Source organism: Paroedura picta, chromosome 4 (assembly GCF_049243985.1).
Source record: "Paroedura picta isolate Pp20150507F chromosome 4, Ppicta_v3.0, whole genome shotgun sequence".
NCBI lineage: Eukaryota > Metazoa > Chordata > Lepidosauria > Squamata > Gekkonidae > Paroedura > Paroedura picta.
In genome coordinates this window covers 117,194,145-117,215,103 of record NC_135372.1, presented here as the reverse complement: position 1 = coordinate 117,215,103, position 20,959 = coordinate 117,194,145, and the positions used below count along the sequence as shown (strand labels likewise).

Sequence of the window (20,959 nt, the reverse complement as noted above, 5' to 3'; positions counted from 1 at the left end):
AGCTGTCATGTCCTTTCTGTAATTTGCTTTCCTATTCCTGTCGGTTGCAAGGTCTTGGAGTATCCATAAAACCTGGTCCACTGCTCTCTAATTGGCCTCCTCCTGTTTGACTGATTCATTCCTGTCACAGGCAGTCAGTGCAGAAACAATTTGTGATGTCACAAACTTGCCATGTCACTGAATGAATCAGACAGGAGGAGTCTGGTTCTGCTGCTAAGCCTGTGTTCCCTTTTGACCCCGGCAGTTGAAGGACGCTGAAAAACTGCAGAAATGATTCTGGGGATGAAATATAATTAAATATGGCATTGGTCTGAGTTGTGGCTCTGGCACTGAAGTCATGGCTTATGGGAATTTGGCTGGATAGGATACCGATACCACATTATTTGATAACACAAACATTCGGTGCCTGCTTGTTTTTGAGGTCTATTTATTGAAGGTGGCTGGAAGCCCCCAAAACTATAGTTTACTGATTTCATTAAATAGGTAATTCACAAGCAAAATAGCTGTCTACTAGGCTGTGTTTCAGATGCAGCGTTTGTTACACAATTGACTTTGGCCTTGGTAGAGAGATCCGGCAAACTGCGGTAGGCTCCAAGTTTTCCTTTCGACTTGTAGAAGGGCATAGGACATGGTAAAAGCACTTCCAATTTGCTTCATTTCCGCAGTTCTTGTTTTGAATGTCTCAAAGTGCAGCTGTTGTGTTTACCCTCATAATGAATCAGACTTTCTGCCAAGACCTGTGTAACACCTATGATCTCACCACTGTAATGTGACTTGTCTTGGTGTATGCTTGTAAAGGATGACCTAATGTGACTTTAAAAAAAATGGCTTGTGTAATTCTTCAGTCCTTGGTATGAAACCAGGAAAGTGAGCTGCAAGGAAAGATTTTTTTTCCTTTATTTTTTCAGTACAGTTAGTTTGGGCTTGCATCTCCTTGTCACACATCTCAGTTATAGGGTGCATTTATGGAAAATACCTAATTTATTTGTCATATATGTACTGCACTAGGTTTCTTGTTATTCATATTATGAACAGGAGATGTTGTAAGACCCTCATGAGCTGTGTGATCTGTACTGCCCCGTGTCTGTGCACAGGAGACCTGGGAACTGAAATCCTTAATTTCACCAGAAATCCTTGCTGCACAGCTGATTGTTCAGGAAAGGATCTGACCATAAGTACAGGAAGTTGAAATTTGGATGTTCTCTCGTTTGACCTTAACAACATTCCACTATATTTTCACATCTGTCTTTGTAAGTAGCATGTTGCTGCAAAAGTCTGCACAACAGTTCAAACTATATGTCGAAGATACATCAGCCATAATATGGACCACAATTGCCTTTTGTTTATCTTTGTGAAACTCCTTGTTATCATAAGAACAACTGATGCAAGTGATATTCCGATGAATTTGTTGCAGTTTTACTTTAAAATTAACCAACAGTATCTTTTCCCTCTTCGTTGTAGCACACCAAATCTTCAGCGGTTAGATAAGGTACTTAAAATACCATTTTATATGGTTCTTAAGTACCCAAGAATGAATTGCTAAAGACCTTCCACATCATTTGTCATCTTTTCCCTTTAAACCAATAAGAATATTGACTTTGTTCCTAATATACTATCTTCGACCACTGTTTTGATTCTGTCCTCAAACAAATTGCAGGGGGGGGATTGCTGTCTATGCCACCAAATTCTGTATCAGAACTCACATAAAGAGAGAGTTTTCAATTTTTATGCAAAATTAAAGCTACTCTCTTAGTGTGGGTTCTGGTCCAGCATTTAGTCATGCTTTAAAATGATCATCTGTGCAACTTGCAAATTAGATATTCAACCATCTATTGAGAAATCCAGTCTTGACTAGAATCCTCTACTTCCAGGTTTCTGAATGGTCATCTGTGGGAATTATTCTGTGTTCTACACACTACATTGTTTCTTAGTTGAAAAGATTAAACTTGTTTGTAAAGAATGTTGAGTGGCAGGTTCTAACTTTCTATATTTTGGCCATAATTGAGAAACTGGATTAAGTTTTATATTTTATAACTGGGTTGTACCCATTGCAATGCTAAAATATCTTCAGCTCTGGTTGTAGTGGAAAGTGCTGTCAAGACACAGCTGGTATATGGGGACTCCACAGGTGTTTCAAGACAACAGATGTTCACAGGTGGTTTGCCATTACCTGCCTCTGCGTGGTGACCCCGGACTTCCCTGGTGGTCCTCTGTCCACATACTAACCAGGGCAGACTCTGTTTAGCCTTTGAGATTTGATGGAATCTGGCTAGCCTGGGGCATCCAGGTCAGGGCTCTTCAACTCTAGCCTTTCTCAAACGATGCATTAATGGGCAACTTGTTTCTCTTTCATTCTCACAAAAGAACACATCAGGGAGTCTGAAAGTGAATTCTGAAGAAAAATTGCCTTGGTTAGAAACTCCCCTTTTATAGATGACATTTCTAAAACTCCTTAGTGTGAAAGAAGGGAGTTGGTAAAGCAGCTCACATGAATCATACACACCTCTGCCTTCCCACATATGAAGCTATCAATAGTCTTAAGATGCCTCCGTTCTGCCCTTTTATTTTTACTTTTTCTCTCCAAAGAGGATTGCATCTTTAATTGGTTTGTAATATGAAAAAGGCTACCGGTTCTAGGATATTTTTCATTGCATTTCATTCTAATCAAGGTATGCTGCCTTTCAGGCTTAGCTCTTTGAGAAGTTTCCCTTGTTTCTGCAATTAATTCTTTTCCTTTAAATGGAAGGGCTAGTGAGATTATTATGTTTCCTGTATGTGATATTCTATAGGATGGACTTAATTTGTGCTTTTTTGTTTAAGTGCTTTCTTTCCTGCCATTAAATAATATAGAAAATCGTGCACAGTTTGACAGACAAGTTTCTGTAGTGTCAGGCTTTGAATCCCAGAAATTATTTGTCTTAACCTGCATATGTTTCTCCCCTATTTTTCTTTACGCACAAAAGAAACTGATTTTACAGTTTATGCGAGTTGTTGCCCTTGAGCTGCCTGCTATAATTAAGGATTCAATCCCACATAAGAAGCAGATTCATATTTTGCATCCCTGTAGTTAACATTAGTGCTTGATGAAGTTAACAGGTAAAGTGTAAACAAATGTGTTTGTTTGTAGTACATGCTGGGTTGTTGAGAAAGAAAGGTAAATTAATAGTTAACTAACCCTACTACTATAGCAACAAAGGGATTTCCATTTCAGTACATGCTTTGGAAGTAAGTAGACTCAGCATTTTGAACAATATTCATATTCTCCATCATGACCGTGTTTCTTATTCAGAAGTTGATTGTCTACCAGTATTATTCCAAAGTACACTTTTCTAGTCCATGTTACCAGATAGATATTTTTACCTTTGTGAATGTGCTGAATAACAATACAATTTCAAATTAGGTTGCCATTCCTTGATCTCGAATGTTCTTTTCTTCTGTCACCTGCCTTAAGAACCTTTTTTGTTAGAAGTGCAGAATATATGTGCTGCAGATTTTGTTTGTTTGTTTAAAACCTGATACCAAGAAATTAGGCACAACAGCAGTGCTGACTTTTGTCATATATTGGACATTTAAAAAATGATATTACATCAACTTTTTAAAATTTATTATTGTATTATACTGCCCTCCCCAAAGGTTCAGGACAGGTTACATGAAGCAGGAACAATACAGGTAACTCCATTTGTAATAATAACGTGGTGATAACAATAACATTAACTTAGTAATAACAATAAACAACATTATAGAATGGTGGGATACTGGGAAGAGCATTGAATTCAACTCATACTGAAGCCCAGTGGGTTGTGTCGATCTGCAATGGTTGTCATAGAAAATATATAAGAAAATACTATCAAAATGTTCTTTTATACATAAGAGAATGGTTAATAATGAAATGCTAGAAACCAGCATGGCCGCTAATCATAACGAGGTAGTATCTATTCAAATTGTGTTCTTAGTGGCTGGATGCCGTGTTTTCAGAGAGCTTGACACAAGGTTGAACCCTCTAGTGGTGTTCACCAAGTTGAATAGAGGGCAGCAGATACTGTCTCTATGCGATGTTGCACAGGCTTAAAGTGTTTGCAGTATTCTCCTAGAGCTGGTGGTATGTTGTTGTTTCTGTTTTGTTTCTGAAAACCAATTTCTAGAGTCGTGAAGTATTAAATCTCTATTTAGTACCTCTACTCTATCAATGAAATACTAAAGGTTAAGAGACAGGACATACTTTTGTTCTGGTAAAGAGGAAAATACGTTTTTGAAAAATTGGCTGTTCTAGCACGGCAAGTTTGAGAAATACTGTACTTCAGAGGTAGTCAACCTGTGGTCCTCCAGATGTTAATGGACTACAATTCCCATTAGCCCCTGCCACCATTTGCTGGCAGAGGCTCATGGGGATTGTAGTCCATGAACATCTGGAGGACCACAGGTTGACTACCCCTGCTGTACTTGACCAATCGCTTTTATCATAACCAAGGCTTTAAAAATACTCCCGTTCCTAGTAGCCAATAATATATTTAATTTTTTTTTTACCCATTCTACACAGGCCTGAAAAAATATTTAAGGTTCCTTGGTGCAAAATCAAATGTCTAAACAATTTGCTGCCCTGTCAGTGACCCATTGACGTAAAAAAAAAACTCTAAGCTTGGGTGCTGTTTACTAACTGTGGAAAAACCAAACTGAGCTAGGAATAGCCTTGCCTTACACTCCCATAAAACAGGCACATTTGAATAGGTGATGGTAGGACTGGAGCTGCTATTGCAGAAGTACAAAATGGAAGAACTCAAGCAGCTCTGGGTAGTGAGAAAGGTGCAGCAAACATGACAGCTCTCCACAAAACCGTCTTCTTCCTTCCCTTGCCCCAGTCAGAGTCAACAATTACTCTGTCAAGATCGGTATTGTCTACTCAGACAGTAGCTACTCCCCAAGGTCTCAAGTGGAGGTCTTTCACACCATTGACTACCTGATCATTTTAACACAGGTCCTGGAGATTGGACCTGGAACTTCCTGGACACAAATAGAAGCTCCACCATTGAGCCATGTCCCTCCTCAAGGATCAGGGTAACCATGCTGGGGGGGTTTATAACTCAAATATGGGGGGGGGGTGATTTGATCTAAAATAATAATCTACCATGGTTTATTAGGGAGTGACTGTAGTTCAGTGGGAAGGCAAACACATATTGAAAGTCTCAGGTTTGATCCTTGGCATCTCCAGCAGTGATACTTGGGAAGATTTTCTTTTATCTTTTCCAGGAGACCATGAAAGAACCACCAGTAGTCAGAGTAGACGATACACGCATGTTCTGGTTCAGTATAAAGCAGCTTCATGTATGCATTTAATGTTCATGTATCCCACCTTTCAACGCTTCCTAAGGCAGCTTACAGAAGATAAGCATACCATAATTAAAACATATATATGAACGTACATTCACTATGTGACTTGTAAAAGTAGCAGGACATCTTTTCAAAAATGTCTTATCAGAATGCTTGCAAGGTGCTACACGCCACTGCAAGGATTTTGGTGAGACTAACAGTGATCCCCTGGGACCTGCTCTGTGACTGTTTCTTACTACAGTGACTTGCCAGTGTATATATATAGTCAACAGTCAAGTTTATGCAACTGTTATAAAAATGAGAATTGTAAGCATATCATTTGGGCATGAAAGACCTGATTGATGCTCATCTTACAAAAAAAACAGCCTCTGCCTCCCTTCAAAGACATGGAATTCATCTTCAAAGTTCTTTTTTTCTTGCTCTCTGAGAAGCAGTAGCACATATATTAGTTGCTGGCATGAATGCTACATTGACTCCAGGCCCTACAATGCAGCAGGATCTCAACAGTGATAACGAGAACTTGTTCTTCTAGTTAGATCTGCTTCTAGTTAGATCTGCTTTCCTTTTCTTGTGTCCCTCACACAAGAAAGCCTTAGTCTCTGCAGCAAATCAGAATGGTAGCCCATGTTCATCTGTGGCAGCAAAATAGCACAAGAGTTCAGTAGGCCATTTCAGCATGGTTTGAATAGCAGTGGGCATACCTCTCTCCTATGCTGGGTGAAATCATACTATTTGGCCCATCTATAAATTCACTTGTTTAATTATTTTAATTATTTTTGTTCAATATATACCTTTGTGTGTTTTAAATTGTTTTTTACTTCAGTCTTGAAGCTGGGAAAGTGCAGGTTGAAATAAATATATTTTTGTTGTACTGTTGGACTACTGTGTAATTATTTTTAACTCTAGTTTACCTTCTGCAGTAACTAGGGAGTACCTCTTCCATGTTTCGGCTCTTCTTATTGGTAACCAGCATGTGAATCCCATGGAGGATTTCTGTTGGCAGAAAGCTAGGCAATTTTTGCTAATTCCCTCCCCCTTCCTGTTGCAGACCTCCAGGCCTCCCCCCCACCCCTTTCCTCCCAGAAGCAGTGTGAGGTTGCAGTGTGAGAAAGTTATGCTTCATGAAAGGAAATCCCTTTCATCTGCAGAAATCCCATGTGGGATCTAATCCGTAATCTGATCAGGATGCTCTGGGATAAAAGCCAAAGAAAAGTAGCACTCAGTGAATTGTTCACGTTTATAAAGAACCTTTCTGCCAGAATACTTTTTGAAAGTGGTGTTGTAAAACAATTAACTAAATTGTTTTGTAATCGGTCAGAAATCCTGATGCTTACAATACAGTCAGTGCTTTAAAAATGCTCAACCATTAATTAATAGTTCACACTATTAGACTGGCCTGTTGGCCAAACCTTTTTCAGATCTCCCCTGCAGTTGGGAATGAATCGTTCATTTTAGAATATAGCAGCCTACTCTGTGAGAGGCCTTTGCATTCTACAGTCATTTCACTGTGCAAAGTGGTTTGGATAAACTTCTCTTTTAAGCTCAGTATTCCAGTCCAGCAGCTTCATGTAGCATCTTGATTGAGGAACCATTTGTTGTACCTAGATGCTTCCATAGGTAGTTGATCCTTTGTAAGTGCAAAGATCACAGTTTGGTCTTTCCAAAGGAGCAGACTCTACAGACCTGAGGCTTGCAGCAGCCATAATCTCCGCAGGTAGAGAGACAAGGCCAGGGTTCCCTCTGTGGTTATGAACGAGGATCATTCTGCACAGAAAGCTGTGACTTGCTTACCTAAAGAAAGCTCCCACCCTTGAAATAACCCGATATTGTTGCTTTCCATTAATCATGGCAAGTAACTTGTGCAACATGTTTCCAATCCCTATTTCTTTTTTAATCTGTTTTTGCTGCTGTAATCTTTATTCACAGACATGCTCTGACTGAAATCTCTGCCTCAGCTTGTAGCAGAGCATGAGAGAAATCTTCCCAGACAGGAGTAACCATTCCAGCGGGCAGCTGTCTAGTGAGAATGTGAGGAACCTGTTCCCTAAGCAACCAAGTATGTGGGCTGCTGCTAAGCAACAGCCATCTGGAACCCAGTTTGTATTTCTTGGAATGTACCAGCCATTTGGCCGGCCAGAGGATTAGCATACAGTTGTAGCCAGGGGTTGAAAAGATAGTTTTGCCAGCTTTCTGTAGCTCTCAAATCCACAAGAATTGCAAAGGCCACATGGAATGGTTTTTCCCCCTCCCATGTAGTTAAAAATCTTCACGAGCCCTATAAGTAATTCTTTCCACAGGGTGTATGTTTCTTTGATTGCAGATTTCTGGCTCAACTGGCTATATATATATATATATATATATATAGTCTTTTCAACCATTTCTGAAAGTTATTTGATCTTTTTGTTATGTGACTTTCCCCTGTGTTTTATTTCTGAAATGAATACAAGGAGAAGTCTGTGAAACAGAGGAAGATATATCTCTGTAATATGCAGTAAGATGCTTATTTTATTAAGCCCGCTTCATACATTCTTTCCTAGTATATTTCCAGACTTTGTTTTTGAGCATTCCCATGCTGCAAAGGGGTACATTTCTCCTTCATTGGTTTGCAACTTGTTTCAATACATCTGTTGAAAAGAACTTTGGGATAGAAACATCACATGTTTTCATGAGCCTTTTTACTAGTTCTGAATATCTTCATTTTTTATTTCGTAAGGCCTCTTTGTCTTCAGAAGCACAACTGGGAGTAGTCTACTTGGCTCTCTGAAAACCTAAATTTTCATACATGCTGCCTAGATAGCAATTATTTGTCCCAAAATGTGCTGTATGAATGTTGTAAAGAGTCAATCTAGTTTAAGTAACATTCTGCAAGCAGTTGTTTTAATAAATTATTTACTAATCCATCTAATAAAATTGAACAAAATAGGAAATTAATTTCCCCATAGCCCCTTTTCCACACTTAGTAGGAAGGGGAGCAGAGTAGACTGGGAAGCAAAAATAGCTCTGGATAACTCCCACTGCCTTTTACTGACAGAAACCAAGGCTTGAAGGCTGGCAGTACAGTTGTGGCTGCCTAGCATCCCTGACTGTGGCCACTGAGAGAGGAAAGGGAATGTGCTTGTAAACCACTTTGAGACTCCAGATAAAGAAAAGTGGCAGATAAGAACCAACTCTTCTTCTTCCTCACAGTGACATATGTAGGACCCACACTGTTTTATCCTCACAACCAGCCTTTAAGATGGGGTAGGCTGGGAAAGAGTGACTAACCAGAGGTCATTAACTAAGCTTCATGGCAGACTGGGATTTGAAAATAGGTCTTACAGACTCTAGTCCAACACCCTGATAATTACATGACCTGACTCTGCCATGCAGAATCAGCAGTTGGCATAAATAGGATCCACCTTTTACAGGTAAAATGTGATGCACTATGCCTGTGTCATGGAATAAATGCTCTATTGCCAAAAGTTCTTTCTTTCTTCAGTCAATCTTCAAAATGGTTGATAACTTTATTAAGTATAATTTTTAGGAATTATACTATACTAGCAACAAAGCCCATTGTATCTAACATTACAATGGATGCTAAGCCCTTCCCCTGCCCTGGGCAAGCCAGTTGAGGCCTCTCCCCCCCCCACAGCCCACAAAATCCTTGTGGAGGCCTCCATAGGCCTTGGTTGGCCTTTTGGGGGCAGGGGGGAAGCACTGGTGGGGACGTGCCCCCCCTATCCCCCCAAAAAGGCTCACCCAGGCCTCAGTGGGCCTTTTCAGGGTGAGGGGAAGCGCTGGCAGGGAGTCAGTTCCTTCTCCACTTCCCCCAAGAGACTCACCCAGGCCTCTGCGAACATTATCGGGTGGGGGAGGAAGCACTGGCAGGGAGACAGTTCCCTCCCTGCCACCCCCAAAAGGCTGACCCAGGCCTCCACAGGCTTCCACGGGCATTTTTGGGGTTGGGGAGGAAGCTCTGATGGGGATTTTGCTCCTCCCTGCGCTGCCCTGGTCAGCCCTGGCAAGACTGTGGCTGGAGCTGTTCAGGACAATGGGAGCGCTGGTGGGGGCTCCCTCCCTCCACCCTCCTTCCCAGCCCCAGCTGCCTGCTATCTTACTGGGGGCTGGCACTTCATCCATCCCTCCTGATTGGCCGTTCATTGGATGGATGGACAGCCAATCAGGGATGGGACAGCTGGGACAGCCTCCCTGATTGGTGGTTAGGCGATGAGTCCTAACTCCTCCCAGCACCCTCTTACCGTTTTATTAAGAGGAACAAATTACTCCTAGGGAGGACCAGTTACTATGATTTCTTGAACTGTTAGGGAAATCCCTGATAGTTTTTTGTGCTTTAGCAAAATGTCTGTGATTCAGTGGATGCCATGATTTAGCTCAGTTGTGGACAACTGCGTATAAAATACAACAGTTATTCTTGGGTTGATCTAGTTTGCTCTGAAATATCCAACCTCGTTCTCATACAAACTTCTCATATAAGCTTCTCATATAAACTGTAAGACTGATGTAGAATTTTCAGTGTTCAAGGTGCTTCATGTTACAGATTAAATGTGCAAATGAGGGGTGTGTGAAAGGGGGACACCAGACTGGCTGAGAGACAAGCATCCCTATTCTTTAAAGCATGCACAATACATGTTGGTCACTAGAGCATTATTGTGAGGTTGGTGTTGGTCTCCTTGGAGACACCAGTGTAACTATTTATAGCTGGTCTTTCAGTGATTTTCTTGCATTTTTGACCTAGAATTTGACTTGGTAAGTTCCCTGTTGAGGTGGGCTAGAGCTTCAGATCTCAGCTGCTGTTGCACATGATTCTGATTTTTTTTTTTAATTCTCTGTGTATCCGGGCTTGAGGCACACCCTTCTCTGTTCCTGAACCGTGCCTGTCTCTGTTTAGATTTCCTTTGGAAAGCAGTATTTGTATATGTAAATTCCAGTTGGGTGGCTGCATTTGCGTGCACCAAAACAAAAGTACAAACTCCTGTGGCACATCAACCCATTGATCGTCATAGGATGCAGAATTATGTTTGAAATATTGACATAGATAGAATTAGCGAGTTGTGCTGTGCTGCACAGTCTTTTGGTGTAGGTGCCCTGCAGTGTGGATAGAAGGAAATCTGTTGGAAAAACTAATGAATGAAATTCAGCCTGTAGAAAAGGAGGTTGAGAGAGGACATGATCGCCCTCTTTAAGTATTTGAAAGGTTGTCACTTGGAGTAGGGCAGGATGCTGTTTCTGTTGGCTGCAGAGGAGAGGACACGCAGTAATGGGTTTAAACTACAAGTACGATATAGGCTAGATATCAGAAAAATATTTCAGTGGAATAGGCTGCCTAAGGAGGTAGTGAGCTACCCCTCACTGGCAGTCTTCAAGCAAAGGTTGGATACACACTTTTCTTGGATGCTTTGGGCTGATCCTGCGTTGAGCAGGGGGTTGGACTAGATGGCCTGTATGGCCCCTTCCAACTCTATGATTCTGTGATTCTGAAATTCTTGCTGGAATGTAGCTTCAGAAGAGGAGATGTGTGTCACAAAAGAAGGCTCCCTTGTTAGTGTGGTCTAAATTTTTCAGAAATCCCATTTTACATGAATTTTCCCAGGAATGTGAGAACTAGGGATATGGTGCATGTTATGACACCAGGTATGTCTTTTTTTATAAAATGGATGTGCACCTTCTAAGGTTTAACATGAAGGGGGAGGGTGTTTAGGGATTTTTGCTTTGTATGCTACAGCAGCTACACCATACCCAAACTTGTGAGTCACCCAATATTATTTAACCATTCTGAATTGATGCTTTGAGAACATTGATGGGATATTAGTAAAAATAAATAAATAAATAAAATCTCATTTTGGAATTTTAAATGTTAGTAAAACCTCTTTGAAGCTCCTTCTACAGTTCTGAATGGTACAATAAAATCAGAGTCCAGTAGCACCTTTAAATCCAAGCACTCGAAAGCTCACTGCCTGAATAAATCCTTGTTGTTCTTAAAGGTGCTACTGGATTCTGATTTTATTGTGCTACTTCAGACCAGCACAGCTACCCATTTGAATCATTTCTGAATGGAACAGTGACTGATATGTCAGAATGGAGATCTAATACCAGAAGGGGGAGGAGTCTGTCTAGAGCAGGGGTAGTCAAACTGCGGCCCTCCAGATGTCCATAGACTACAATTCCCATGAGCCCCTGCCAGCTGGCAGGGGCTCATGGAAATTGTAGTCCATGGACATCTGGAGGGCCGCAGTTTGACTACCCCTGCTCTAGAGCCTTGGAATGAAAAAAAAAGTCTGCACACAATAAACCTCAGGAATGCCACCAATGAGGAAATGACCTTTCAGTCCAATTTCCTACTTAACTGAGTCCCTTAAATTGACTGAGGCAGCGGAAACATTTGCTCGCCTTCTCTTAATGTCAGTCAGCCGTTCTCAGCTCAGTGTCAGACTTTCAGCTGCAGCTGGCATCGTGCAGATGTGGAGCTTGTTGCAGCTGGGGTGCAAGGCCTGCTTCAGAAAGAATCTCCATGGCCATGTGTTTACGATTAAAACATTTCCGACTTTGGCTTCAAGTGAGCAGTTTCTCTCTCCGAAACGTGTGACTCTTAACACTCTAATGCAAGAGGAAATGGAACTATAAAGATATTCTTGGTTTTAGTGTCCTTTACTTTTAAGATACAGCTAGACTTCATTATGCTTGGGAGATGCTTTCAATAGCTGGAGCTGGTTTGTATACTAAATCATGTCTCTTGATTTTAGAAAACACACCAAAATTTACAGTTCTTCCTGGAGCAGAAATAAATCACTCCAGAAAATACAATGGTTTTGTGTGCTCTTTTCTGGAATATAATGTCAGAAAACAGTTGAGTTATGAGCAAGTGCCTACATGATCAAATTCTGAGTTCCTTGTTTCCTGCCCAGTTGAATTTTGCATATAGATACACTGTGTCTTGCTTATTGGATTATTGCTCCTCCTACAAAGTGTTCAGGGTATTTCAGTGGATAGAAGGGACTTAATGGGTTAAACACTGGCTCCGTTTCGGACCAAAAAATGAAGGAATCTTGCTTCAAAACATTCTTTAGCACTAGAATGTCTCCTTCCCGTCTCCCGCTCTGAAACTGGGAGAAATGTTCAGCCTCTAAAGAATTGTCTGAATAGCAACACAATGGGAAAGGACTAGTGTTTAAGAATGAAACGGGTGCTAAGTCACTCTAGGACAAATTTAGTCCAGTGGCCCCTTTAAGGCCAACAAAATGTTATTGTGTGAATGCACACTTCCTCAAATACATTGTATCCAATTCCTCAGAACATTGTATCCGAGGAAGGATGTGTGCACACTCATACCTTGAATAAAACTATGTTGATCTTAAAGGTGCCACTGGACTCTTAAATTTGCTCCCCACCTGAATCTACTTCCAGACCTCCACCATTCCTAATTCTCATATGCTTGAAAAAGTCTTCCCACATAGGAAAAAGACTCCCTTACTGGTCTTCTTGTGCAAGGCCTTTTTGTCTATGCTTCTTTGTTTGTGAATGCTGTTCTGTCTACCATGGAGAGAGGGGTGATAATGTCTGCCACATTTTTACATTATTATAGCAAGCAGAAGAGATGTGTCATCTACACATAGAGCAGGGGTAGTCAAACTGCGGCCCTCCAGATGTCCATGGACTACAATTCCCAGGAGCCCCCTGCCAGCGAATGCTGGCAGGGGGCTCCTGGGAATTTTAGTCCATGGACATCTGGAGGGCCGCAGTTTGACTACCCCTGACATAGAGTGTATGGGTTGTTCTTTCCAGCCTTGATGGCATGCGCCTAGACCTTTGATAGCTATTTCAGCTGCACCGTGGCCTTTCCCCCCACCCTTCAAGGAGCATTGTGACTTTTTCTTTTGTAGGTGAACCACTGATGGTTCCTTGAATTCTCATCACAGTCGCTGTTTAACATCAGGCTCCCGGTAGAGCAGATTATTGTGTCCATGAATGTCTCCATCTCTGTGGGCCATTTGTTTTTGTTTTTCCTATTTGCTCAGATTAAAGGGAGTCTTTTTGTTCTATGAAATTATCCCTCTTTTTGCTTGCAAAGAGGTTCTTTGTGTCTTTTCTTGTTACCATATGTTCGTTCCCTGTGCTGCTGGCGCTGAGGAGACAAGGGTGTGGTCTGTTTGGCAGATAAACTGGAAGTTTTTAGGGATGCAGACCAATGTTTGCATAATGCTGCAGCTTTGTTGTCTGTTATGGTTCAGTCTTGTGGACAGTTGTGTGGTCTAGTATCAGTAAACACTGTTTGCATTACAAAAACATAGATTCATTTCTGGCTCGAGTGGTCATTTTCAACCACCATCATCCCTCTCCCCTTACACTGTTATCCCACCGGAGAGTTTTTCTTTTTAAAAACTTAAGTTGTGTGTGTGTGTGTGTGTGTTCAGGCAGAATTTTTAGCTGATACTGTATGTTAGTGCACCCATCTAAGCTATTATTTTCAGTGAATGGTCAGTCTGGACTTTGGAATCCAGGGGCCATTCTGCACAAGGACCCATGTTGCCAATTGCTTTCACAAAGCGGAAACGCTATTTTAAATAGTGGAATCTCAGCGTTCCGCATACCTTCATTTGTAGTGCAATCCAGTAGCGTTTGTTGCAACCACTACATTGAGAACTTTTTCGCAAGTGTTGCAGGTTGTTGGCAAGAGTGTAGCGATTTTCTGAGGGTGAATCCACTTTTCCTGATTCCCCAAAAATCGCTACAACTAAGCGATTTTGGCGCTAGTGTTGCAGGAGTGTTGCAGATTGCTCACGACGTCATGCGTAATGCAGTTTTAGTGGCGAAAACAAAATGTAAGACTAGTGCTATATTAAAGTCGTGTGGAATGGCCCCAGGTCTTCCTCCCTTTGAAGATGTGGGACTCAGCAATTATTATAAAAGTAGCAAAGTTTTTTACTGGCAATTTTAAATGAAAATCTTTTACGATAGATTTTACATCTGGAACTGTTTGAAATGTTCGTTTTATGCTTTGCAATTTTATGCCAATAAAGGTACTCTGAATCTGAAGATGTGGGCTCTTTAAACTCCAGAGGGCCACTGTGCCCCAGTCAGCGGGGATGTGCTCACAGCTCCTACTTTCAACTGCCTTCCCAAATCCCAACTCTGCCATGAAACTAACTGAGTGATCAGTTGAATCAGTTGTAACCTGTATGCCTAGCCTACCTCCCAAGGTGACTATCAGGATAAAATGGGGGGCGGAAAGCCTTGTATGTCACCTTGACCTCCCTTTGATGAAGGACAGGATAGGAATGCAATGCACAGCTAGATAGAATTAGAGCCCAGTGGCAACTTCTGGACCAACAAGGATTAAAACAACAACAAAAAACGTAAAGGGTGCCACTGGACTCTAAAGTTGTTCTGCTGCTTCAGACCAACCGGGCTACCCACTTGAATCTGCACAGCTAAAAGGTAAAGGTAAAGGTATCCCCTGTGCAAGCACCGAGTCATGTCTGACCCTTGGGGTGACGCCCTCCAGCGTTTTCTTGGCAGACTCAATACGGGGTGGTTTGCCAGTGCCTTCCCCAGTCATGCACAGCTAGATAGAGGGAAAACTCTATACTTGGTTTTGCCAAATCCTTAGTAATGTTGTTGTTTTGGATTATGACCATACCAAAATAAATATCTACCTTGTCCTTTGATATTTCTTTTAATGCAATAATGCTTATATTCAGAAAACAGACTAACCCCTTACAACAAACTTCGGCTGTGGAAGTACCTTAATTCTGATACCAGACTCATTATAAATAAACAAAGCTTAAAAGTAAAGGTAAAGGTATCCCCTGTGCAAGCACTGAGTCATGTCTGACCCTTGGGGTGACGCCCTCTGGCGTTTTCTTGGCAGACTCAATACGGGGTGGTTTACCATTCCCTTCCCCAGTCATTACCGTTTACCCCCCAGCAAGCTGGGTACTCATTTCACCGACCTCGGAAGGATGGAAGGCTGAGTCAACCTTGAGCCGGCTGCTGGGATTGAACTCCCAGCCTCATGGGCAGAGCTTTCAGACGGCTGCCTTACCACTCTGTGCCACAAGAGGCTCTAAACGAAGCTTAAGTGTCCTCAAAAGACCATCAGATGTTGTGCTGCAGTTGTGGGCTGTGTCCAGAAAATCAGACTTGCAAATAGGTTTGTTGGAGGCTCCTGTGTGGTAGGATAGGCTGAGAGAGCATTATCCAGCAAGCTTCTATGTCAGATTCAGGATTTAAATCTGAGGGTCCAAGTCTGACACCTCTCCACCAGCTGAGTCCTCATTAGGCCCTGTTATTTATTCACATGATGAAGCTGATCGAGTATTTCTCAAAGAAGTTTAGATTGCTCTCTAATAAATGTGGAACTTGTTACTTTTTTAAAAAGGAACTTGATGCTGCGGGCTATTATGGAAATGGCTAGAGCAATTTTGAGTAGTATGACTCTTATATCTTAATCATAAGCAGCTCTTAGGAATTAGCAGTGCCGAGTTTCTCCAATAGAAAATCAGTGTTCTTGGAGGGGAATAGCTGCACAGAACTGCATTATATTTCTGCTAATTAAGAATAAAGTGATGTGGTATTTTAATTACATTATTAAGGGGGTTTAAAGGCTTGCTTGTTTTCTTTTCTTTTTTTCCAGTAAGCTTTTAATACCAGAGTAAGATGCACGTATTTCCATTTGAATCAGAATTCTGCATTTGAGCAGGATTATTATGGAGGTTATTTTTCTGATATTTGGAAGTGACTTAACCTATCAAATGATTGCACAGAAATTGACACTGAGCTCAGGATACATACTAGTGCATTTGTTCTGCCCCTCCCCTTTTTTTAAAAGTAAAAGGCAGGTGCTGGCTGTAATTATGTGAAAAATTATATTTAAAATATGAGATATTATATTTTATTTGAGATATAAGCTTTCATGTGTAAGCCACTTGTTCATCTGGACTCACAACTATTCAGCGTGTTTTGTTTTTTAAATTGATTTGTTCTGTATTTATTTATGCTGCTAGGCTTAAAGTAGAAATTTAACCGTGCTCTATCATTTATATATAAAAATTGGCAAAACAACAAGATTTCTGACTTTGCCTTGTATTATTGTTCATCGTAACAGCTGCTGCTTTGAATTGTTGTAGAATCCTCCTTCCCATTTCATTGTCCCCAAATCGAAGGGAAGATGAGATTAAAATAGAAATGCTAATTCTCATATCGTCCTACTTTTCTTCCCGTCTCTCAGAATTTTGATAGTTACACTGTGGTTGTCATCACATTCTCTGTAGCTGCTTTCATGTCTAACTGGAAATTAGACATGTCTAGGGCTACATACTGATTACTATTCCTTCTTTGATGTTGCAAAATCATTTTTTTTAAGCAGCTTTAGCAGTTTTACCCATATAAAGTCAAGCCTTCCCAATTCCGTATCTCATTTATCTGCTTTGGGTAATGGTTGTGTTCCTCAGGCACCAACTGGAAGCAAAAGCTTTGTTGCGGGTTATAAATTTCTGCTAGAATAGACATCTGTAAAGATACCAAAGCACTTCTGTAATTGATCCTCTTTGGGTAGAGGTGATGGTATGTAGCTGGAAGCCCAGGCAACCCAGTTTTAGGCAGACAGGGAGTTTTCTGAACAGAGCAGGTAGAGTTACCTTAAAATAGAACTGATATTTCTCCCTGACTGAATTTAGCAAGCTGGGCATCCCCTTTCCATATTGTGAACGATGAATATTATTGAAGCTGTTGCCATGGAAACATTTTTTTTTACGTCTTAACCTAATTATGTTTGTGTGTACTCCAAAATTGGAGTACATCTCCCTAATATAGACTCATGATGCTCTGTTCATATAGACCAGGGGTAGTCAAACAGCGGCTCTCCAGATGTCCATGGCAGGGGCTGATGGGAATTGTAGTCCATGGACATCTGGAGGGCCACAGTTTGACTACCCCTGATATAGGCAGTTTCATATGTGAGGCTCAAACAACCTTGGCGGTTTTGTCTTATGCCTTTTGTGTTCAGTATTGGCAATGCATGTGGAACATAAAAGAAAAATGGGGGACTCATCAATATGCGTTTTACACATTGATAGAAGATATGTGCAGTGGTGTGCCCATTCTGTAACTGAGAGGAAGACTTTGTAACACTAGAATTCCTTAATTCGAATGCTTTGAAGTGATACCTCACAGCCTTTGCTACAGTAGTTCCCTGTCCTTTCAGCTCTCTGCGAAATTGATCCTTACTCAGCTATACAAGGGGTAAAGGTATCCCCTGTGCAAGCACCGAGTCATGTCTGACCCTTGGGGTGACGCCCTCTAGCGTTTTCATGGCAGACTCAATACGGCGTGGTTTGCCAGTGCCTTCCCCAGTCATTACCGTTTACCCCCCAGCAAGCTGGGTACTCATTTTACCGACCTTGGAAGGATGGAAGGCTGAGTCAACCTTGAGCCAGCTGCTGGGATCGAACTCCCAACCTCATGGGCAGACAGCTTCAGACAGCATTTCTGCTGCCTTACCACTCTGCGCCACAAGAGGCTCTTATACAAGGGGTAAACTCTAGTAAAATAAGAGTCCAGTAGCACCTTTAAGACCAACAAAGATTTATTCAAGGCATGAGCTTTCGAGTGCAAGCACCCTTCGTATATCCTGTTCATTTCAGGCTGAGGCAAACCTCTCCGCACCTGATCAAAAGCAAATGAACCTTTGCAGTGAGGTCTGAGATGGTTGTAGGGTGACCAGAGATCAAAAGCAGGAAGAGCTTTTGTCTGGGCTTCAGAGGTCTCTGTGGCAGTTGAGGAGGCTGTAAGCATGCAGTTGTTTGGATTCTTCAGTCAATACCACCAGTATCAGACTTTAAATAGACATTCTGTAATGTTCTGTGATAGCCCTTTATCTTTGCCCCACTGTCGCAAACTGCAGATCTCTAGGTTTGTTTCGGATTGAGAGAATGCTACAGATGGTCACGACTGGGATCGTGTCGCCACATGGCAGTTGCTTACAAAAGTAAAACAATGCTCAGGAGTTCTGAGCACCCGACTTTCATTGTGTTATTCTGTTGGCTGAAGGGAAACGGAGAAGTCACCCATATTAACAGCAGTACGTGCCTTGTTTAATAATTATTTAATTGGGGTTACTGTGATAAGTGTTCAGCAAATTGCTGGCTACATAGCTGAAGATAGGCCACTGTTCTTGGATCGGAAGATAAAATTGAAATGATGACAAATAAGATAATAATAGAAGCTATGATATGGTAGAGCAGTGATCCCCAACCTTTTTATCACTGGGGACCACTCAATGCTTGACAATTTTACTGAGGCCCGGTGGGGGGGGGTAGTTTACTCCTCTACTCTCAACCACTGCCCTAACGCTCTCTGATCGCTATGGTAATGTTTAAACGTCCCTTCAAAATAAGATACAGACACGCAACAACAATGAACATAAGGAACATGTTATTTTCATTGAAATTTTAACTCATGACAATGACAAATCAATGGGAACCCTGAGCTTGTTTCTCTGCAACGAGATAGTCCCATCTGGGAGTGATGGGAGACAATGACACCTGAAGTGTGTTGTAAAAGGAAGGGGGGGAGGCGTACTTCGCGGCCCACCTCCAATTAGTCGACGGACCACATGTGGTCCGCGGCCCACAGGTTGGGGATCGCCATGGTAGAGTGTTTTTCTAGGATCTAGGAAACCCAGGTTCAGATCTCTTCTATGCCATAGAAGCTTGCTTGATAACCCACTCTCAGCCTAACTTACCATCAGAGTTAATGTGAGGATAAAATTGGGAAAAGATCAGTATATGCTGCTTTGGATCCCTATTGGAGAGAGAGGTGGGGTGCAAATGAAATAAATAATGACAGTTGAAACATACACATTCAGGGCTATAAAACATTAAAAGCAATAAGTCACTTCAAATCAAAAAGTGGATAATTGGCACTTGACCAGAATTACGAAAGTCATGGGAACTTGCATGGATACCCCTGACATTCTAGAATGGCCACTAGAGGAAGCCAGGCCCTGCCATTTTTCTGCTCCATTTACTCCTCTTGCTGATTAATGTTGAAGCTTCTTTCACATTAGCTTAAATCCAGTTCCATGTGAAATCGGAATATGGGCGCATCCGTGATGGACACAATTTCAGATAACCCTGTATTAATTTTGTGAACTTATTATTTAGTAGCAGTTGAATATAGTACAATGTAGTAAAGGTAAAGGTATCCCCTGTGCAAGCACCGAGTCATGTCTGACCCTTGGGGTGATGCCCTCCAGCGTTTTCATGGCAGACTCAAAACAGGGTGGTTTGCTAGTGCCTTCCCCAGTCATTACCATTTACCCCCCAGCAAGCTGGGTACTCATTTTATCGACCTCGAAAGGATGGAAGGCTGAGTCAACCTTGAGCCGACTGCTGGGATTGAACTCCCAGCCTCATGGGCAAAGCTTTCAGACGGCTGCCTTACCCCTCTGCACCACAAGAGGCTCAATGTAGTACAAACTATTAATTTTGTGAACTTGTTATTTAATTGCAGTTGAATATAGTACAAACCCTGTTTTTCATTCCTGGGTCAGGGGACATGCATAACTCTCCACAATCTTACCTCCAGAATGATTTACTGTTTACCTTACTGACCAGTGGGGGTCCTACTTTGCAAAGAAATCCCATCTCAACCAAGCCAAACATAGCTGTTGACTCATAAGTGTCCTCTTATAGCATCTTTCTTTTTCTAGGGAGCAGTACCAGTTTGGTCAAGATACTGAAATTTGTCAACTGTTGGGTTTAAACACCTTGGAAATAAATCAGAATTGTAGAGTTGCACACAGCCTTTGTAATTCTATTCACTATGGCTTGCTTTACAGATTTTCTAGAGGGTCCTTCCTCCTCTTTCTCATTATCTTCCAGTCTGCATTGTCATGATGTTCCTCTTGAAATTGGGTAGCATTGGCTATTAATGTGCTTTGGTTTGCGCTGCTGCGTGCACCCTGCTGGCTAATGTGATATGCTCTGCATCTGTGCTTGCCAGTTTCTCTGAAGAGAGTTACTAATCTGCTCTTTCTCTCTCCTCATTCAATTTTTTCCTGCTTTCTCTTCCTCTCCATCGCCACCATTCTCACAGGTTCGGCATGTCTAGTGGGCTATAAAAAGACTCCGCCACCAGTCCCACCACGGACCACCTCCAAGCCGTTCATCTCTGTCACGGTGCAGAGCAGCACCGAATCGGCTCAGGACAACTACCTAGACAACCAGGACCACAAGAGTGAGGTCAACAGCCAGTCGGGATTGAGCAATTCTTCAGACAGCTTAGATAGTACCAGACCACCCAGTGTGACCAGAGGCAGCATCGTGATTCCAGCCAGAGAGCCTCCTGAATTACCGGAGAAAAATGCAGCCTTGAAAAGCGACAAAGGAACGCTGACCAACGACGAGCCGAAGGCGGAGAATATCCCCAAAAGGAAGTTGTCATCTATAGGAATACAAGTATGGAATTGTTTCTTCTCATCAACAGTACAAAACGTCCTTAATATAGTCACTTTAACATGTGCGTACTTGTTCAGCTGCTTGAACATTTTAATCTGTGTAGTGCACCTCGGGAGAAGCTCATAAAACTCCCAGGGCACTCAGGGAGAAGTTCCTAGGGGAAGATTTGTGAGAGCTTG

General features: G+C 41.8%; 1 protein-coding gene across 8 annotated transcripts in view; it reads left to right on the top strand.

Annotated features, from left to right (window-relative positions):
- Positions 1–20,959, top strand: part of DLGAP4 (DLG associated protein 4) — a 360,647-nt gene that overhangs the window by 323,742 nt on the left and 15,946 nt on the right. For all 8 annotated transcript variants that reach the window (XM_077335345.1, XM_077335344.1, XM_077335347.1 and 5 more), the window contains one exon: positions 20,419–20,780. In XM_077335345.1, the coding sequence (XP_077191460.1) occupies positions 20,419–20,780 (362 nt within the window). The remainder of the gene's footprint in view (positions 1–20,418; positions 20,781–20,959) is intronic.